A 20906-nucleotide genomic window follows, 5' to 3' on the forward strand; every position below is an offset into this window, starting at 1 on the left:
TACCCAGATGAGGGAAGTTTTACTTGGTTAATAATGTTTAAACATGTGTTTTATTTTTATTTTTTTTAAAGTTTGTAAGAGAAGGGTGATGCCACCAAGAGCGTACAATGATGGTGAGAAGATCTAGCGTTTCATCATCATCATCCTGGTGATTAGGGCGAGCTCCTTGTCTCCTTTCAATTCTTACAACGCAAAAAAGGATTTACCATCTAAAACCGTTCCGCCGCCAGCTTCCTGCAACACTCTTTCTGATTGGCTGCTGTCTGGCAACGGTATGACATCATTACTGCCCACCACCTCAGCTGTGCAGAAGACACCAGAAAAAAAGAGAAAATCAAAAGAAAAAAAAGGAAAGAAAAAAAAAAAAAAGAAATAAAAAGGAAGGGGGAATATGGTAGAAAGACAAAACAAAAAAAAAACTTTAGAAGGTAAAACAGAAAAATCAGCTGAAAGATCGTTAGTGTGCAAATTTGATTGACAATTCTCAGGAGGAATAGTTCATTGTAGACGTTAGTAACCAAGAACCTCTCCCTGCTATGAAATCAATGCCAAAACCAAATGACTAAAGGAATGCTAAAATCCAATATCATCCATTTTCTTCTAATCCTGGAAATTCCTGGAAAATATTTTAAGTTTTCTCTCCTTCTCCTTCCCTGGAACAAGGATACTTCTCATATCTTAGCTTCCTGGACTGTTCCTGTATTGCAGAAAATTTATTTGGTTCTTGACCATTGGTAAGAAGCCTGTGATCACTTATGGCCACTGGGAAGAAGCCTTCGATGCTTCTCGGCCACTGGGAAGAAGCCTTCGATGCTTCTCGGCCACTGGGAAGAAGCCTTCGATGCTTCTCGGCCACTGGGAAGAAGCCTTCGATGCTTCTCGACCACTGGGAAGAAGCCTTCGATGCTTCTCGACCACTGGGAAGAAGCCTTCGATGCTTCTCGACCACTGGGAAGAAGCCTTCGATGCTTTTCGACCACTGGGAAGAAGCCTTCGATGCTTTTTGACCCCTGAGAAGAAGCCTGCGATGCTTTTTGACCACTGGAAGAAGCCTTCAATTCTTCTCGACCACTGGGAAGAAGCCTTCGATGCTTCTCGACCACTGGGAAGAAGCCTTCGATGCTTCTCGACCACTGGGAAGAAGCCTTCGATGCTTCTCGACCACTGGGAAGAAGCCTTCGATGCTTCTCGACCACTGGGAAGAAGCCTTCGATGCTTCTCGACCACTGGGAAGAAGCCTTCGATGCTTCTCGACCACTGGGAAGAAGCCTTCGATGCTTCTCGACCACTGGGAAGAAGCCTTCGATGCTTCTCGACCACTGGGAAGAAGCCTTCGATGCTTCTCGACCACTGGGAAGAAGCCTTCGATGCTTTTTGACCCCTGAGAAGAAGCCTGCGATGCTTTTTGACCACTGGAAGAAGCCTTCAATTCTTCTTGACCACTGGGAAGAAGCCTTCAATGCTTCTTGACAACTGGGAAAAAGCCTTCGATGCTTTTTGACAACTGGGAAAAAGCCTTCGATGCTTTTTGACCCCTGAGAAGAAGCCTTCAATGCTTCTTGACGACTGGAAGAAGCCTTCGATGCCTCTTGACCACTGAGAAGAGGACTGTGATGCTTTTTGATTACTGGAAGTAGCCTATGATGCTTTGTGACCACTGGTAAGAAGTCTGTGATGGTTCAGTAACAGGGCATTAATTAGCAGCAGTGGATGCTTCTAGGGTAATAGACCATGATGTCCAATATTTTAACTCAAGGGTGACTTTTCTATGAGAATCTATTGCCATGAGTGATCTGTTCTACATTTTAATGGGACACAATTTTCCTTTTGATTGAATATGATTAATATTTTAAAAGCTTTAATTTGAATGTTTGCCTTTTTCCCTCCCCTATTACACAATACATGATCAGTTTGACTGATTGTGCATTTGGGTTATCAACAGGGGAAGTTGCTGGAGGATTCTTCTAATTTCAAAAAAATCAACTATAGGAATTCACATTAGATGTTTGGCCTGTCCAACTAAATCCAGTAGTCATTTAAAGAGTAGGGTCAGCTTTCAGTACAACTACATGGACAAAGGAAGAGTCTTCAAGATCATACCTCCAAGTGCTGCAGTAGTGACCACCACACCCGTATTTTGGTGTTGACCTTCTCATTGACCTTCTCATTAAGCTCTATTCTCCTTGTCATATCATGCATCCCCTTTTATCACATAACTGGAGGTTCTGATGAGCTTATCGCCCACTGTCATATTTCTTTATTACTTTGTTCATTTGGCACAGTTTGAAATGAAGGGCAAAGTAGGTTCATCGTAAACCATGACAAGAAGATATTTGACAAAGAACTTTAATCAAAGAAGTTTTAGTTGTTTATTACTCATTAAAATGGTTTCATAGGAAAACCTATATGCATATTTCCCATAATCCCCTAGTGGAGCATCAATGGCTATAAGTTTCCACACGCCTGGAAGGTGGCCTTAATTGGCAAAGTTTCTGTAAGGTGGTCTCTTACTTCCCGACCCTAGTCAAAAAGCCTCTCACTCACCAAACCAGTTTGTAAAACTGTACTTAAGAGATACAAAGACATCCAAACATTTCTGTCTATAGTTGGGAATCTGTTCCTTCTGGAATAGATACACTGGTTTGGCTTTAATGGCATCATGTCATTAGGCTTCGTGAAAGTCATGCTTGATGTTAAGGGGGCTACCTTACAAGGTAGTTAGATAGGCAATGTTTTCCTTATGCCATTTTGAAAAACATATATTTACCTGAATCCCCCAGTGGAGTGTCAATGACTTTAAATCTCTACACGCCTGCAAGGTGGCCTTAATAAGCAAAGTCTCCGTAAGGAGAACTCTTTAATTCTAGACTATAGTTTCACAATTAAAAAAAAAAAGAAATAGAAGATATTTGCTGCCACCTGGTGGTTTCCAATGGCCTTAAATCACCAGACTGTTTACATGCCCAAAATTAATACAAATGAACAATATTCCCACCTAAAATGTGAATACAGGGTTTCAGTGAGACAAGAAGGAGTTTCTCCGTAAGCTGTAGTGCCACCATTAGACAGAGCATGTCAGACATATATAATCTCTACTTATACATGTAATTGTGTATGGAAACAACAATACAGATGGAGTGGACCGTGTTACAAAGATTGCTCACTCAACAGAAGTGCGTTGATGTCGTTGTCAAACTTTATCCCATCTCATATAAAAAGTAAGGATGGAGAATGCCAAGTCTACCAAGATCTGATGGATTCTCCCGGACCCTATGGAGCTACCCAACTATCTCATACTCAAGGATGACATCTGATGAGGGATTACTACCAGTTATAGTGGAAAAATACTGTTGGTCTGTCAACCTACAACCCAAAAGAACCTCTCTGGAGCTAAAGGTAACCAACTTCATCTAAGGAATCCTTTTTTTAGCCATGTGTTCATTTGAAATGAAGGTACAAGCCATTGCTGCTGCAATTTATGGTATTATTAAACTGAAGACTAAAAAGATTTCAATGCTAGCAATGACTGTAAAACATAAAATAGACACTCTTACCTTTTCTCACTACCTTGTACGCTTTATTACTATGGTCCTCGGAAGAAGCATCTGGTGGATCAGTCTGTTCCTCTACTTCAGAGCTTCCTTTCGTGTGACTTTCAACTAGACCCCACACACTCTCCTCTCCAACTCCAGAACCTTGCCGCCTGTGCTGCCGAGTGAGGTCCACCACAGCCCTACCACTTTCTGCAATGCTAGACCTCTGCGATGAAAATTCTGCTCGGTCATCAGTTGATTGCTCTCCATCTAGAGTCTGTAACAGAACATCTGTTGTTGTCTCCCATGGGTGTCCAACCCCACCAGAAACTGAAGGCGTTGGTGTGTGGTCATCTTCTGGTTCAGCCAAAGGAGCAGAATCATATTCTGAATGCTTAGTGGGCAGAAGACTTCGTAGAATAAGTTGCCGAAGATTCTGGACTAAAGGAAAATGAAGTTAAAAAGTTAGCTTCAATTCGTTTGGAAGGCTGATGGTCAGTGGACCTAGAGCCCCTCATAAGAGATCACTAAGCAGAACTTATAGGAGACAATTCTAGAAAAGAAAATAAACTAGTCAGTATCTCACCATCTTCCAGTGCAGATTCTGCCAAGCCCTCACTCACTGATGGCCACTGATAGGCAAGGTAAGTAGGATCAGATGGGTCCTCTGAGCCTCCTCCTGCATCCTCCACTTGAGATGGAAATGGTAACTGTGTGGGGGTCTGTGCTTCATCTTCTTCTAGGCCCTCTGGTTCTTCCAATAGAATATCAGTCTTGTGAGAGTGTCCCAGGAACTCTCCACGATTCTCATCTGCAGGGAAAGGATAGTGGCATTTGATCAGCCAGCTGCAGGACCCACCTGAGATCTTTTAGGGGGGTCCCATTTAGTGTGTAATTTATACATTTTTCATAGTAATATATACAAATTACCGGTAGCGAGTTCTTCACTGTTGGTTCTCATGCTAGCTTCGGACAATAACGTTGGGATACCTGCACTGAACACCGAACTGAAAGATTAAAGGACAGTATTATAAATAAGCCAAGGAAATCTGGGACTACATCAGGCACCAAATCATCCATCAACGATATCAAGATTCTTTAGATTGTTTGACCTTACCTGGCAGAGGTTGTTCTGGAATAAACTAGGTTATGAGTGCTTGGTTTTATTGAAGTAGATGGGTGTCTTGTGGCACTTTTGGCAGCTTCTTCAAGTAGATCTTTCCACCTGTTGAAAATTAAGACAAAATATTGTCATACAAAATCAAAGATTTTAGAAGATGTCACCTAACAGTGTACATAAAGAGTTATATAAAGATTCATATGTAATAATCACCTTTTATGGTGAGACTTACGTATTTTTTTCAGAAGAGGTCAGTGCCACCAACTCATAGATCTGAGGTCCAAGTTCTGATGTGCAAATTATAAAGAAGGCTCTCTTATCTGTCAAAGGGAATTTGATAATAATATAGTATTATATTATAATATGGTATCTAACTCCTAAATTGGTCATACAGTTGAGAGCTACACAACCCAACCTCATCATACACAGTCATGGTCGGCCAAGCATATGTATGTTATTACCTGTGGCTACTGCTCGGACAAGCACAGAGTTGAGCTTGATAACAGGGCTAAATGTTTGCTTGGTATCGGAAGACACCACTGAGGTCTTGCTGTGACACTTGAGCACTAGTTTCTCGTCCTGTTTTTGAAGGAGAACCAGAAGATCTTCCAAGAGGAGAACATGTAGATCTGTAGAGATAGAACAAGGATTGGATAAATTAAAGTTGTGGTTCTTCTGGATACACTAGCTCCAAGGTTTTATGACCAGGTCCTTGGTGATCACCTTCAGTAGGCCAAGTCAACGTCGAAATGATTTCATGGTCAACTTCACTTACCAATTCCCAATATGAGATCATGATCAGGCTAATTACACTCACAAATGACCTACCGATGGTTTTGTCTTTTGTTATCCTCCATGTTAAAGATCCTTCATGGATCATACGCCTTGTTGTCAGGTCCAGGTTCTGTAAAGTAGGAAATATGTTTGCTTATATTATACAAAGCCTCAGCCAATCCATCTACAATGGATCATGCACTTTCTCTTGTCCACCTTAAATTCTGCAGCCAGGGGGTTATTGCTTCTCTCCAGCGAAGTGGTGTCCAAGCGTTTCTGGTATTCTGCCAGCCGATATTCATTCTCTCGCTGCTTGACGGACTCATTCACAAATTTCAAGATGTCTCGACATCTATCCCGACAACGGCACAGCTTCTCATGTTCCGGTGTTCCAGCTGCAAAGCCACACAAAGTATAAGTATGTATGTTTTATATAAAAGGTATCAGCAACTAAGGACTCTCAACTTTCAACATGGGTTTTATATGGGATAAAAGCCAAGTTAATATATCATATCTTTATCTTCTCTTTCTTATCACTTTTATGGGAGATCGTACTTGGTCCTAGCGGGTTGTAGAAAGACTTCCTCCTTCTATAATCGATACAGTTCATCAGTTAATTCCACCCTTTTAGGTCCCCAATACCAACACATGTACCCAAAGCATTATCCATTATCATCATCCCAATGACAACCCAAACTTGGCAAAATTAGGAAGTTGATAAGTTAAAGCACTGATGGCACTCTACCAAAGAAAAAGAAAGCAGAGGATGTAGCACCACCAATGGTGTTGATCAAACCAGGTCTCTACTTTTCACAGATGATGGGACTTTACCCTAAAACTGATTTTTGCAGATGACCTTCTGGTTTGGCCAACACCCTAGTTTTTCCGAGGGCGTGTCTGAAAGGATTGCCACTGATGTATAGGATGACCACCTTCCAATCAGAGTTGCTTGAGTCTCCGTTCATTTCTTGAAAGGGAACCCTTCTGGGTGAATTTAAATTTAGAGAATTTAGTAAAACAGCTAGAGGTCCTTACACACAGGTGGTTTAGTGTCCCAGGCTCGGGATGGCCAGTGATGGGTGCCCAAGATTTAAGAATACTTTTTTTGCCCTAGTTGTTCCTTACCATCTGTGTGTTTGATAATATTCTCCAAAAGTAAAGGGTATTTAGTCAATCTCTGCATCTCAGATACTATGAGATCTTTCAGCTGCAGTCTCCGGCACTGAGGGCTGCTCTCTGCTTCCTGGAATATAGACACCAAGAGGGAGTCAAAAATACTTGGGAGGCCAAAAAGATGATAAGGATGAATGAAGAAATGGAGATCTATAGGAAGTTTGATCTTAGATGTACAGTACCTGCATGAACAGGTTAAACCGGGCTTCTTTGCGCTTTTTGATTTTAATAAGGTCAAGGGCGATAGTCTGGCACGAGCAGAACTTGGCAGTTTCTTGGCACACTTCTTCTCCTGCTGCTCCATCAAACTGAAATAGAGAAGAAATTCATGAGTTTTACCTTCCAAATCAGATATTTGATTAAAATAAGAAGTTCTGCTTAAAAGTTTAGGCTGCTATGGGTAGAATGATCTGTTTCTAATTTTCTGTCCACCAGATTTTCCAGACTATGGTCACAACTCATCATCATAACAAGTCATTGTTAGGTGTCATCAGTGCAGGTGTTATAGTTAGTTTAGCCAACAATACTTACCCGGGACAACATAAGATCACCGACCTCCTTCACAACTGGTCCTTCCTCCCTCACCTTCTTCATCTGTTCTACCAAAAAGTCTGAAAGTAATGGGAGATGGAAGAGCATAAGAAACTACAAGTCTACATTTATTTAAATTTTTTTTGGAGAAGTTCAGTCCTTACTGTGGATTTCAATCAGCTCAGGAAGATTTGGAAAGACAAGCAAAAGTTCTTCAGTGGTCATAAGGTTCTCCTTGCGCATCCTCTGGTAGAATATGTGGTCAAGAACCCGAAGGACCCGAAGATGAGAGGCCTCAGTCATGAACAGTTCTAAGGAGGAGAAAATGGCAATAGTTTAATGAACTGAAGTCACCAACAAGTATGAATATAGTTTGAATGTTCCAGGTACCCACCATGTATCACCTCCTGACGTGCCCTCTCCTTCGCAGTGAGATTCTGAGCCACCTCCCTGCCCACAGTATGTTGCCAGTTCTGGGCATCAAGTTCTGGGTCTGACATATGCCCCAAATCATCTTCCTGTAGGTTGGCCAGCAAGGATTCTCCACTAAATAATATATTTGGAGACTCCATACTTCTATATAAAAATAAAAAATAAAAAAAGAAATGTGAATATATTTGCTGCACTTGGGCCTAGTCAACCCAGTAGAATGATGTAAGTGGAATCAGAGCCATGCAGTTGGTTGACAGAGACACCTGGGTCCCTTAATCTTAATCTCACACAATAGATTACATGGATGAGATGGTTATCTACGTCAAGTTACATTAGCAGACACAAAAAGTTTTTATAACTGTTCACCGTGGCCATAGATGGGCGGGAATGTCATGAGGTTCTGTAAAGATCAGTGAAATAACACAGAGCCTGTATAGGTCTCACAGAATCAAATAAAACACTTTATTCAATTTTTCTCCACCATTAAAAGTTGTAGATGGTGGACTGCATTTTGATTTCTATCATTCCCATCTATATGAAGATCTCCATGTGTAGGGAAATTGTAAGAAATCCCTCCCATTCCGGTTAGAGAATTAGTACCATAGTAGGACTGTCGTTTGGTCAAAACATCTTATTTTAAGATATCGTGTACAGTGATTGGACGAATCAATCAGAAGAAGTAACCCAAAACCATCTCTTACATACCTGCGAGCCATCTTGGGAGTATAGGGTGGTGTTGGATTATCCAGTGACCTATAAAGAAACACAAAGATGGTTGATATACAGTGAGACTTCACCGGTTTTGAGAAGAGCATAATTTTGACAAATTTAATTGGTATTCTCTGACACTAAGGCTACATTCACACTGCCGTATGGGGGATGTATATACGGCCGATATACGTCCCCCATAGACGGCAATGGGCGCACGGCACCCTACGGGAGCGGTACAGTGCAGCACACGTGCAGCACCGTAGCGCTCCGTACCCGGGGAAAAGATAGGACATGTCCTATCTTTTCCCGTAATACGGCGCCGTGCGCTGTATCTTCCTATGGAGAGGGGCGGGGGTGAGCTGCGCTCACCTCCTCCTCCTCTCCCCGTGCACTGCCGTTGCCCGTGTAATCCTTCTTATACCCCCAAACTTTGCCTTGTATGCTTTCATCCTTGTGGGTGGTTGTCCTTCAATACCAGCCCATAAGTGACCATAGAGAATGGTCATATGTTCTAAAATAGCTTCATTTAGCAACCACCTTCCAAAAGTGCTAAATTGTGTAGACTTACAGGAGAAACCCTAAGGCTACATTCACACGATGTATGTCGCTGTACCGTAGTACGGCGGGCATACATCGCCGCTGCAGAGAGGAGCTGGGGATGAGCGTAGCTCACCCCCACCCCTCTCCATAGCTATAAACAGTGCACGGCGCCGTATTACGTAGATAGATAGGACATGTCCTATGTTTCTAAGGGCTACAGAGTGGTACGGTACCGCTCCAGTACAGGGCCGTGAGCCCATAGAACTGTATGGGGGACGTATATATGCCGGCCGTATATACGCCTCCCCACATACATTCGTGTGAATGTAGCCTTGGCAGAGTTTTGGAAAATTTTGTGTCAAAATTGGCGGTGGGACTTTAGAACCCCGATAAGTCCTACAGAGTACATTGCTTTTGACCAGCTTTTTATTGAGTTCAATGAAAGAGGGATTCTTCCATTAGGATCAATTCAAGGTCTTGTTCAAATTTTCCCAACAGTATAGAATGGTCAAGAGTTGAACACACACCCAACCGACCAGCGCCTGCCCAGCAAGCTGAAGCTCACCTTGTAGACAGGCTAGAGGCCGAAGATGATGCTGACTGGTGTAGCCTCGTGGCTTCGGCCGCAGCATCCATGTCCACGTCACTGCGAGAACGAGGAACATTGTCAGCTTTGCGGGATTTCTTCAACTCTTCCCGTCCCTTTAAGCTTTCTGAACGTCCAAGTTTTACTTCTGAACGGGCACTGGAAAGGCAAGAATATGGTGTTGAAAAGTAACTTAATGCATATATAAATTACCTAGAAAACAGATGTAAATTTGACAATTTAAGGTAGATATGCGAGTAGAGGGAGACTCCTCCAGAGATGACCTGCAAAAAAAGAAATTCTATGCAAAAATGTATTCAAACAGTAGATAAAACCATCTTATACAACTATTGATCAAAATAAGTCCCCAAATATAGTTCAATTTATTGCCTTTCAAGATACATGGGCTTTGTGGTATTTTCCACTCATTGTCCTATTTTGACCAATGCATCTATTCCCCACCATCTGGTTTGCCAACAATGTTGCTCCTCAGGGGAGGGACCAGACAGGCCAGGATTCACTCCATAATGTGGCCTACAGCTATTGCAGGGTCTGCTTTTTGGTCATTTACACCGTAAATGCTGGGGCCCTTGGAACCTAATGGCACTTATTTCTAATTTTAAAAAAAAATTCAAAAAGAGAGAATCCAAATGCTAAGTGATGGGTATAAATGAACTTGAAGTACCATCACCAAGCACAAACACTTCCTTATATTAACATTGAGTGATTCGGGCTCACACAATATCCAATAATTCAGGTCATTAATCTTAATCTGTTGTAACCAGACTAATCTAATTATACATTGAGATGAAACCGGCATCCGCTTCCTCCAGGGCATAATTATAAGTTCATTAAAGGATGTACGTGAGCGGAGAGAAACACATCACAAACAGGACGCAGACTATAGGAAGATGACTCAATGGATGTGACCGACACCTCGGCAATGAATTTCAGTCTCAAAATGATGGTAAAATTGGAAGAAATAAATCTTAATGTGACATTCTAAGTGTATTTACCATAAAAATATTATAATTTCTGTATTTAGCATATTAGCAACTCTAAGCGGGGGCGGGCCTTTAGTCTTTTATGACGAGTAGAGGGGCTATAGAGCGACAATCCTTATAAAGAGGTGTATAGTGGGCCCTATAAAGCAAGTTCTACATTCCCTTATGAAAAGAGCATGGAAAATGTAAACTCTAATTACTGGTGGACTTGCCCTTTAAGAAATCTTATCAAAGGAATGCACATACACTTACGTAGGCTCAGCTTCATATAGCAATTTAGGGAAGGTCTTACCTCTTCCACAATTTCCTCTCCAGTCTCTTCTTATCCATCGTTTCAAATAAACCCCTGATATTCCAGCACCCCCACCCCTCACAGACTCCCACGTCTACATTTTAACACCGTATTCCCAAGGTTGTTTTTCCATACGGAGTCAGCGACAGTAGAGGCCTGCTCATCCTCCCTGTGCTTCGTATCAGCTTCCAAGCAAACCCTCTATTGATCCCATCTCCATCCTAATACTAGCAATAAAAATCAATGGTGCAGCAGCCAGGACAGAGCGGACACGCGAGGGCAGGAGGACCGCCCCATCACACAGCAGGCGTCCTGACACCTAAATGACAATGACAATTACCAGCAGGAAAAAAAAATGGATACATCTCTTGCTGGTTTTGCCGTCTCCCAAAGCTGCAGCTAAAAACAGATAGACAGTGGATGGAGCCCGCCATGTCTACACCAAGCCTTATAAAAATAGAGATTGTCTCATGAGCAGAATTAGAGACTCATTGATTTAACCTTTCCGAATAAATGTCACATAGACCAGCAACAGAGCCACTGTCTCCATCTACTGTACAAAAGGTCCACATATGGGGAACGCAAGAGACAACTGCAGGCACGGGGATTCCAAACAAAAAGATCAGCGTGGAGGAAAAAATATTCCCAGTTCTTAATTTATTGTAATAGACTAGAAATAGAAAACAAAAAATATTTTAGCAGTTCTTTAAAAACTTAATTTTTATTGAAATTATGTTTCATATTTTTAATTTAAGGATTTTCATCTTTAATCTATTACAATTTTTCCTCTAGAAGAATCAAGTTCCAGTTGACCCTATGCTATCATCCAATAAGTAAAGCATCCGTTAAGTAAAATAAAATCATGCAAATTATTTATTCGGTTTCTGTATAAGATTTATTAAAACGTGCCTAAAGATTTGTGTAAATTTTTCACACCACGGGAAGGAAATCCCAAAAAATATATATAAAAAAAAAATATATAAAATACATTTGTTAAGGGCCCACGGTAGCAAGAAAAGGCCTTCTTTATTGATCCAAAACATCAACCCCAGAGTAATTTTATTTTTTCAAATACCTAACAATTTTCAGATCAGCAATCATGTCTGGAAAAAAAATCTTCTTTACGTAGTTGCATAACGGTGATGCCCAAAGGTCCTTTAATCTAACTGACCAGTATGGAACATTATGATGTCGAGGTTTACTAGGCCAAAAATTTACTAAAGTCACTATATTTTCCCAAAGAGCTCATCAAGAGACTGGGGATGTGCATGGAGATGTCCGTACAAACATTAGGGTATCGAAAGAACAGGTATGTGGGTCCTGTTGGTCCTTTGTGCTTACAGGAGATTAGCTGCCACCAAAGGTATCTGGCCACACCTCTACCAGTGAGAGGGTCAGGATGAATACGTACCCATCAAACAAGTATGAAGTCAACTTGGAAGTAATAAAGTTCCTCTATTTTAGCAGGATTCCATACATTCTCAGAGTTTATACATCTGGGGGCCACAAGTCAAAAACAGCAACAATGTTCAGTAACAGGAATAAAAAGGGAAAGAAGATCTGAGCCCTCTTTTACTACAATGACAAACCTAAACGCAAAACGATTGGGAAGCTCCTGTTGTTTGTACATTAGGAAGAGGAGACATCTATAAGGTAGCTGCTACAGTCCAAAGCTGAAACCCGAATGCACAAAAAATAAAAACGGCCTTCCTAATTCTCAATCCTCCTAGGATATAAAGTTATTCCCCCTTTTCTTTATGAATTATGGAAGAAAGGGGAAACCAGGACTCAATGTGTAGCATACCATACCATGAAGAAGATATACCCAACCTTACATGGGGCCACCGCTTCTCCTTAAGTTGTTTCCATACCTGTCATTGTCCATCAGGTCATCGGGAAAGCTTCCAGTGGACAACCGTTGCATGCCAAGTTCTTGGAGATCATATTGTTGGTTGTTTTCAAAGTGTTGGATGATATTTCGGACATTCCCAGGCTTGACTGTAGAGAAATGAAAATGCGGGATGTGAAAGATCACTACTCCATAGTCTGTCTGTAGGAGAACATCTTGTGCAGCCATTTTTTAAGTTTGTGAGGTCACCAATTTAGGAAGAAGTTGTAAGAAATGAGAAAGGCAGGAGCCACACAGAGAAGATAGGACACCTAGAGAATCTACGAGACGAGCAGAAAGTGTCTGCAGAAGAAGAAGCTCATGTTAGTGAAATTAGGTCAAACGCTGAAGAGACTACAACCCAATTACTGTTTTATCACATGAGTATATGAGACAGCTGACAGCTGTGCCGAGGCCTGTGCCCTCAATGACTCAATCACAAGATCTCAGACTTCTGCACACAAGTCATTTTCAGGCTTTGTAATCTTTTTACATGATATTTGAAGGGCACATATTTTCACAAAAATTTGAGGCAGACCTGCAAGTGCAAAGCAATACATCATATGAATACTGGAAAATACCGTGTCTTTAGGTGCCTTCAGTTGATCTGAAGACCCAAGTTACCCAAAGCAGTCTTGTTCAAAAACAATATTAGGACACGGAAAGATAAAAAAAAATCTTCCATTGCCTCTCCGAACCTCAAAAACTCTGTTCTCCCTCCAGCCATGAGGTGTCTTCACAACATGTGACCACTGCAGCCAATTACTGGCTGTAGCAGTAACCAATTGACACCAAAGTCACCACCGAGGACGGTGACTGAAAGAGGCCACCAGTGTCATCATATCACCAGATAAAATGGAGATCATTGGGAGACCAAGGAACCCTCGAGGCTGGAGTAAAAAGTTGGCCAAATGAGAGATACAATGAGCAGAGGAAGTATTTTAAACACGTTAAAGTATATGTCCAGTTATTGAATCACAAGATTTTTTTTTAAATTCTACTTGATTACCAATAAATGACATTCACAGGAATGAAACATACTTTTTGGAAAAATAAGACGGAGCTTTGTTGTGCCGATACAGAGCTCCGTGTTCCACACCCGCCCTTCCATGCTGCTCTCCGTTAGCCAGTGATTGACTGATTTATTATGGATCAATAAGGATAAGGGGGACAGCATCGACATGGGAATACACAGGAGAAACGGGGGATCGGTAAAGTTCAAAAAGCAATACTCCCTGGTAAAAGAAATGCAAATTATGCCCGATAATGCACTTTAAATCAATAATCGTGCCATGTATAAAATCTTAAGAGGAGCAAAAACATATTAGTTTAAGAAAAACAGTATCCTTCAAGTGCACAGGAGGCGGACCCAATAAGCCTATGTAATGCCATGGCTTCCTCATGGATTCCTGAATGGCGTGTAACCCCCGCCCCTAATCAACCTGCAGGATAATTTGCATGTCTATAAAGAGAGGATTATCTCATTGCTTTATGGACCCAAAAGTAGGCTTCTGCTCCTATTCAAGTCCCCTACATAATACTATTAGTTTGGGAGACTGTTTACACCCGATGGACTCTTTAATCCAGTTAGATTGTAAACTCTTCAGCGCAAGTTCCTCACCAGCCATACAATACAATCAGGAAAAAAGTGGAGGTAGACAGGAAGGCAAGAAACTGATCAGAAGCTTCATTTCCACTCACTAAAATATTTATGTTATACATACAGACAGGAATTAGTGGGGAAATTGCTTAATTATTAGAGGTAGGGGATGTAGACATTGATAAATGAGGTTTACCTTCACCAGGGGACAGGGGGACATGAAACGCTACAAAAGGAAAAAATGGCGAATTAAATGATTAACAAATGAGCAGCACAGAGGAGGAAAAAGCACACAAGCCTCAAAGAGTGGGGGAGGGGAGCAGCAAAAATTACATCGGATCCTCACCCGAGAACCCACAGGAGATTTATTAGTCACAAATTATTACTAATTAATAACCATAAGTATTATGACAGGAGAAGGGAAGATGGGGGAAGAGTGGTCATAGGGGTCAGCCGAACAATGAATCGAAGGAATGAGGACAACCTCCATATACATTCTGTCCTCCAGTAATTCCATACATTGATCACTGGCTTATAGTTATGCTCAAGCTGATCCTTCTGGTTCCTGACTATAGAGACTTCTAACAAGGGCAAAGCAGAGGAACATTGTTTGGTGTAGGCCCTACTGATGTTTTAGCCAAGCATTGGGCTATTAGGGTTGAAACTGCCCTTTTTTGGGGATATTTAGCTCTATTTTAAAAAGCGTCGTCAACAATTGTAATATATCTACACTCACTATTACTACCTACATCAGATGAGAGGCTAACTGGAGGGTTCTCTGTGTTTAGCCTTTTTTTCCCATTGTGTTACATGAGGTGGGGTCTTCCTGTTCCTTCTTCTCTTTTCCAGCTGCATCAATGATAAGGACCATGGTTCTAGATATGATGGTTTATTTGGTTGTGAGTAAAAACCATTGAAACACTGAAATTCAACATGGCTGATTCCATAACATTGTGACACCAAACACCTTAATTGGTTGGTTGAACTCAAGCAAATCAGGTTTGGCTGAAATTCGGCTAATGGGTATGGGCACCTTAAAGAGATTATCCGGGTTTTAAAAATTTCTTATGGCCGGGTTGGGGCGGGCTATTTAAACATAATAAACATGTACTTACCTGCTCCGGCGCCGCCGATGTCCTGCGCCGCGGTCCCTTCGATCCGCGCCCCTGTTTGTTTACAGGGGCACGGAACCCGCGCACAAGGAGTTTCCAGTCCGCGATGTGGCCGGCTCCTCCCATCCGTCCCTATCTCTCAGCGTTGTAAGCGCTGGGAGATGGTGCGCATGGGAGCTTCTGGCCGACCGGAAGCTCCCTGTGCGCCCTTGTAATGAAACCGGCGCACAGAGAAGAACTGCCGCGGCGCGGGACATCGGCGGCGCCGGACAAGGTAAGTACATGTTTATTATTTTTAAATAGCCCACCCCAGCCTCAGTTATTTTTAAAACCCGGATAACCCCTTTAAGGATAGGCCATCAGTTGTGAAGTCAAGGCATTCCCTTATAAGATACAACATGTGGAATAATATTTCTGATGCTCCAGGAGATGCCTCCGCTCTTCTATACTCACTGCTTTGAGAAGAGCTCTTGGGTTTGCCAATGTATTTAAGAATTGGGTTGCGTTTCTTGTCATCTGCCGATTCTCGGTCTTTATCCTTTTTGGCGTTGCTGTTCTGTAGAAGAAAAAAAAATAGAAGGTGGTCACCAAATGATACAATGACCTGTGTGTATGGTGGCTGATCCACAGATAATTGAACATGTCATCAAGAACCTTCTACACAACAAGAGCTGCAAAGATTAAAGTTGAGAAGATGAAGACCAACCCCTAAATGGTGACCATATGCATTAGTCAAAGGTTCAACCATTGCATTGTTTTCGACAACAAATAATATCGAGATCAGGAAAGACGTTCACCATGTTTAAAGTTTTCATGAGCTGTATTCCCCATAAAATTAGGGTATTAAAGGTCTCCATGCATATAAGATGTAAATTTTTAACCAATTTCAAGAGTTTGCCTAACATCCAATATGTATGGTGCCACCTGCTTCTCCTCTAATAGACCTCTCGGGAGATGAAGATTTGGCGAGTTGGAATGTGTTGGCCAAGTAGACTGTGCAAGTGTATGAGGGTTTCAAGAAGCAACGACTGTGGAATGAATATGTATAGGGGGTCTTGAAGGTAACTGGGCAATGACAGTACAAGACATTTTGGTGGTGGACAACCCAAAGCAGTACAGAGACATGGAATATTCAGTGCCCAGTTTAATATCCATACAGGTTCACGTCATGCGTTTACAAAGGTTACTATTAGAGGTAGTTGCAACATATCACTGGGACCACCACTGGTCTACCAGGGCATGCAGAATTTCGAGCTGTGCCACTGTTGCAGCAAAGCCAAATACTCTATAACCCACCACCGATAAAGCAACATTTAACCCCACCCATAGTCAACCAATAGGTGTCCTTTGACATTTGGGTTACTCTCTCAACTTATTGGCAGTGGAAACATTTTGGGGACTATGGGGCACAGTTACTTACCGGTCCTGTCACGATCCCTGCTGTGCTTTGTCAGACGATAATGGACTTGTGTCTTGCAACACAATTTGAATTTTAAATTCCGCGGTTTGACCGAATCAGTCGTGTCGTCCGATGGCCACGCCCCTCCCCCCCCCGATTTGTGTCACACGAAAGCCGGCTCTGATGCACCAAAATCCGATCGCGTGCGGCAAAAACCCCTGTGCAATTCAGGGCAAATTGGAAATATTCGGGAAACCCTTAGTATATGTTCACCTATATGTGCAGCTGAAGTCGGATGGAGAACATCCAACACATAGTATCATAGTACCACAGTCATTGCTTGACATTCTTGACATTCCAAAGAGAATTTACTTCATTCCACATGGTGTCTTCCAGCAGGGGATTTTCCAGGGTAAAGACAGTCACGAAGGTGACATTCAGTAGATTGGCCCTCTCCTCATCTCCTTCCATCATGACCCCCATGTTACTCCTCAGAGGGCCCACACTTTCACAGAGGGCCCACAATTTGGGATTATTTCTGCTCTCCCTGGCAATATTTCTCTCCGTCTCTATTTTTGCAGCCTTTATCTGCTTTTCACAGGATTTATTTTTCTCTCTATAATCCTGTAACGCTTCATCGCTATCTTCGTGTTTAAGCACCTTAAACGCCTTATCTTTCTCTCTTATTGCTTTCCTTACAAGACTAGTTAGCCACATTGGCTTTTTCTTGTTCCTCTTATGCTTTTTCCCATATGGTATGTGTTTCTCACAATATTTGTGAAAAAGTCACATTTTAGGTGTCCCATCTACAGATCTTTAGGTGTTGAACAAGAAGTATGTTCTGATCATCAATAAGGCCACCAACCAGAGATCTATCAGTCCAAACACAAGCATAGAGAGTCCATTAGTGTATCCAAATCTCCTTGAAACCTATTGATTTTGTAATGCACATATCTGCCACGACTAATGGACTGAAAACGTAAGAACTTTCTTGCCCCTCTGATCAAGACTAACCTCACCCTTTGTTACTTTGGCTATATACGTAATATAGGAGAACACATGTTTAGCCAGCACCTATCCCTCCCGACCACCGGTATATACATACACTCTGCACATGTTTTCATGCTGGGTTATCTTCAATCCAACCTCTCACCATCAGGAGGCCTCCATACACATTAGATGGTTTGCCAGTGTTACAAACATGGCTTCAGAAATATGTGAAGGAGCTTTGAGAGTGGATGACAGCTGGAAAGACTGGGTTATAACCATAAAAATAATATTTTATAAAAATATTTTCCTCTTACCTTTTTAGCTTTGGGGAAGAAGGGCAGCCATTTGTCTTTGTCGGGAATGATCTGAGACTTCTCAGAGACGACAGGACGAAATTCACGGGAACTGATTCCAGCATGGGTCATGTAGGTGCTTAGTGCAAAGGCCATGGGGGAGCTACAAGAAGATATTCTCTCTGTTTTTTAGGTTTTTTTTACAAAAAAGTCAAGTCTATGGCCCTAAACCACACAAACGCTATGAAAATTAAAAATGATAAAAGATAAAGCAACACTTTATTTCTAGTATTTCAGCTTTATTTCCCCCAATAGGGTGAACTGCAATACCAGACACAACCTACAGACAAGAGGGGCGCTGTCTCAGGTTGTTCCAAAAGCAGTGAGGGGACACTGAGCCATTAGATACCCTACTCTACAATAGGCCTCACAATTAATAATTATTGCGTCTGATCTGTTTACTACTCACCTTCTCTCTTCTTCATATTTGGACCTGACAACAGAAATAAATTTGAAAAAAAAATTTAGTTTCCATACATTTAATACTGTGCATGCATCCTCTTCCCCTCTCCTACCCAATAGCTCCATAAAAAAGTCACAAAATGCAGTAAGTAATGACAAACAGCGCACACGGTGGTGACACAGGGTACTGCACAACTTTATATTTCGGAACCTGGAGATGCTCATACTATGGAAGGCAATGACCCGTTCTCAATAGATACAAGTAATACAATAACCACATATAGAGAGACATCACTTACAGAATCTCCCCCAGCTGTGCTATCTGCTTAGCAGCAACCTGACGCTCTCTCTGAGGGTCAAGGTCAAGGTCCAGCAGGTCATTTTCTCCATACAGACTGCCCAGGCCCATAGTCCTCTTTGTCCTGTCAAGAAGATGAGGTTTTTTTTTATCAAACTGTGGAAAGCCTATCCTGTATTATACTCCAGAGCTGCACTCACTATTCTGCTGCTGGTGCAGTCACTGTGTACATACATGACATTACTTATCCTGTACTGATCCTGAGTTACATCCTATATTATACTCCAGAGCTGTACTCATTATTCTGCTGCTGGTGCAGTCACTGTGTACATACATGACATTACTTATCCTGTACTGATCCTGAGTTACATCCTGTATTATACTCCAGAGCTGCACTCACTATTCTGCTGCTGGTGCAGTCACTGTGTACATACATGACATTGCTTATCCTGTACTGATCCTGAGTTACATCCTGTATTATACTCCAGAGCTGCACTCACTATTCTGCTACTGGTGCAGTCACTGTGTACATACATGACATTACTTATCCTGTACTGATCCTGAGTTACATCCTGTATTATACTCCAGAGCTGCACTCACTATTCTGCTGCTGGTGCAGTCACTGTGTACATACATGACATTACTTATCCTGTACTGATCCTGAGTTACATCCTGTATTATACTCCAGAGCTGCACTCACTATTCTGCTACCGGTGCAGTCACTGTGTACATACATGATACTACTTATCCTGTACTGATCCTGAGTTACATCCTGTATTATACTCCAGAGCTGCACTCACTATTCTGCTGCTGGTGCAGTCACTGTGTACATACATGACATTACTTATCCTGTACTGATCCTGAGTTACATCCTGTATTATACTCCAGAGCTGCACTCACTATTCTGCTGCTGGTGTAGTCACTGTGTACATACATGACATTACTTATCCTGTACTGATCCTGAGTTACATCCTGTATTATACTCCAGAGCTGCACTCACTATTCTGCTGCTGGTGCAGTCACTGTGTACATACATGATACTACTTATCCTGTACTGATCCTGAGTTACATCCTGTATTATACTCCAGAGCTGCACTCACTATTCTGCTGCTGGTGCAGTCACTGTGTACATACATGACATTACTTATCCTGTACTGATCCTGAGTTACATCCTGTATTATACTCCAGAGCTGCACTCACTATTCTGCTGCTGGTGCAGTCACTGTGTACATACATGACATTACGTATCCTGTACTGATCCTGAGATACATCCTGTATTATATGCCAGAGCTGCACTCACTATTCTGCTGCTGATGCAGTCACTGTGTACATACATGATATTACTTATCCTGTACTGATCCTGAGTTACATCCTGTATTATACCCCAGAGCTGCACTTACTATTCTGCTGCTGGTGCAGTCACTGTGTACATACATGACATTACTTATCCTGTACTGATCTTGAGTTACATCCTGTATTATATCCCAGAGCTGCACTCACTATTCTGCTGCTGATGCAGTCACTGTGTACATACATGATATTACTTATCCTGTACTGATCCTGAGTTACATCCTGTATTATACTCCAGAGCTGCACTCACTATTCTGCTGCTGGTGCAGTCACTGTGTACATACATGACATTACTTATCCTGTACTGATCCTGAGTTACATCCTGTATTATATCCCAGAGCTGCACTCACTATTCTGCTGCTGGAGTCACTGTGTACATACATGACATTACTTATCCTGTACTGATCCTGAGTTATATCCTGTATTATACCCCAGAGCTGCACTCACTATTCTGCTGCTGGTGCAGTCACTGTGTACATACATGACAATACTTATCCTGTACTGATCCTGAGTTACATCCTGTATTTTACTCCAGAGCTGCACTCACTATTCTGCTGCTGGTGCAGTCACTGTGTACATACATGACATTACTTATCCTGTACTGATCCTTAGTTACATCCTGTAATATACTCCAGAGCTGCAATCACTATTCTGCTGCTGGTGCAGTCACTGTGTACATACATGACATTACTTATCCTGTACTGATCCTGAGTTACATCCTGTATTATACCCCAGAGCTGCACTCCCTATTCTGCTGCTGGTGGTCTAGTCACTCTGTACATACATGACATTACTTATCCTGTACTGATATTGAGTTA

At 41.9% G+C, this 20906-nt stretch overlaps 1 protein-coding gene across 6 annotated transcripts in view; it reads right to left on the minus strand.

The window, feature by feature from the left end:
- The window catches only part of ARHGEF11 (Rho guanine nucleotide exchange factor 11), an 86923-nt gene that overhangs the window by 4507 nt on the left and 61510 nt on the right, over positions 1-20906 (minus strand). For 4 of the 6 annotated variants that reach the window (XM_072115030.1, XM_072115034.1, XM_072115031.1 and 1 more), the window contains 22 exons: positions 18740-18862; positions 18448-18471; positions 18000-18141; positions 15750-15852; positions 14381-14410; positions 12568-12694; positions 9380-9559; positions 8269-8316; positions 7526-7707; positions 7296-7442; positions 7132-7211; positions 6783-6908; positions 6553-6670; positions 5644-5822; positions 5482-5557; positions 5115-5282; positions 4886-4973; positions 4651-4758; positions 4464-4540; positions 4120-4344; positions 3555-3974; positions 207-302 (listed from right to left, as the gene is read on the minus strand). In XM_072115030.1, coding sequence (XP_071971131.1) covers positions 207-302; positions 3555-3974; positions 4120-4344; positions 4464-4540; positions 4651-4758; positions 4886-4973; positions 5115-5282; positions 5482-5557; positions 5644-5822; positions 6553-6670; positions 6783-6908; positions 7132-7211; positions 7296-7442; positions 7526-7707; positions 8269-8316; positions 9380-9559; positions 12568-12694; positions 14381-14410; positions 15750-15852; positions 18000-18141; positions 18448-18471; positions 18740-18862 — 2867 coding nt within the window. The remainder of the gene's footprint in view (positions 1-206; positions 303-3554; positions 3975-4119; positions 4345-4463; positions 4541-4650; positions 4759-4885; positions 4974-5114; positions 5283-5481; positions 5558-5643; positions 5823-6552; positions 6671-6782; positions 6909-7131; positions 7212-7295; positions 7443-7525; positions 7708-8268; positions 8317-9379; positions 9560-12567; positions 12695-14380; positions 14411-15749; positions 15853-17999; positions 18142-18447; positions 18472-18739; positions 18863-20906) is intronic. The other 2 variants (XM_072115035.1, XM_072115032.1) reach the window with 2 other exon arrangements.

Source organism: Engystomops pustulosus, chromosome 7 (genome assembly GCF_040894005.1).
Source record: "Engystomops pustulosus chromosome 7, aEngPut4.maternal, whole genome shotgun sequence".
In the NCBI taxonomy this organism is placed as follows: domain Eukaryota; kingdom Metazoa; phylum Chordata; class Amphibia; order Anura; family Leptodactylidae; genus Engystomops; species Engystomops pustulosus.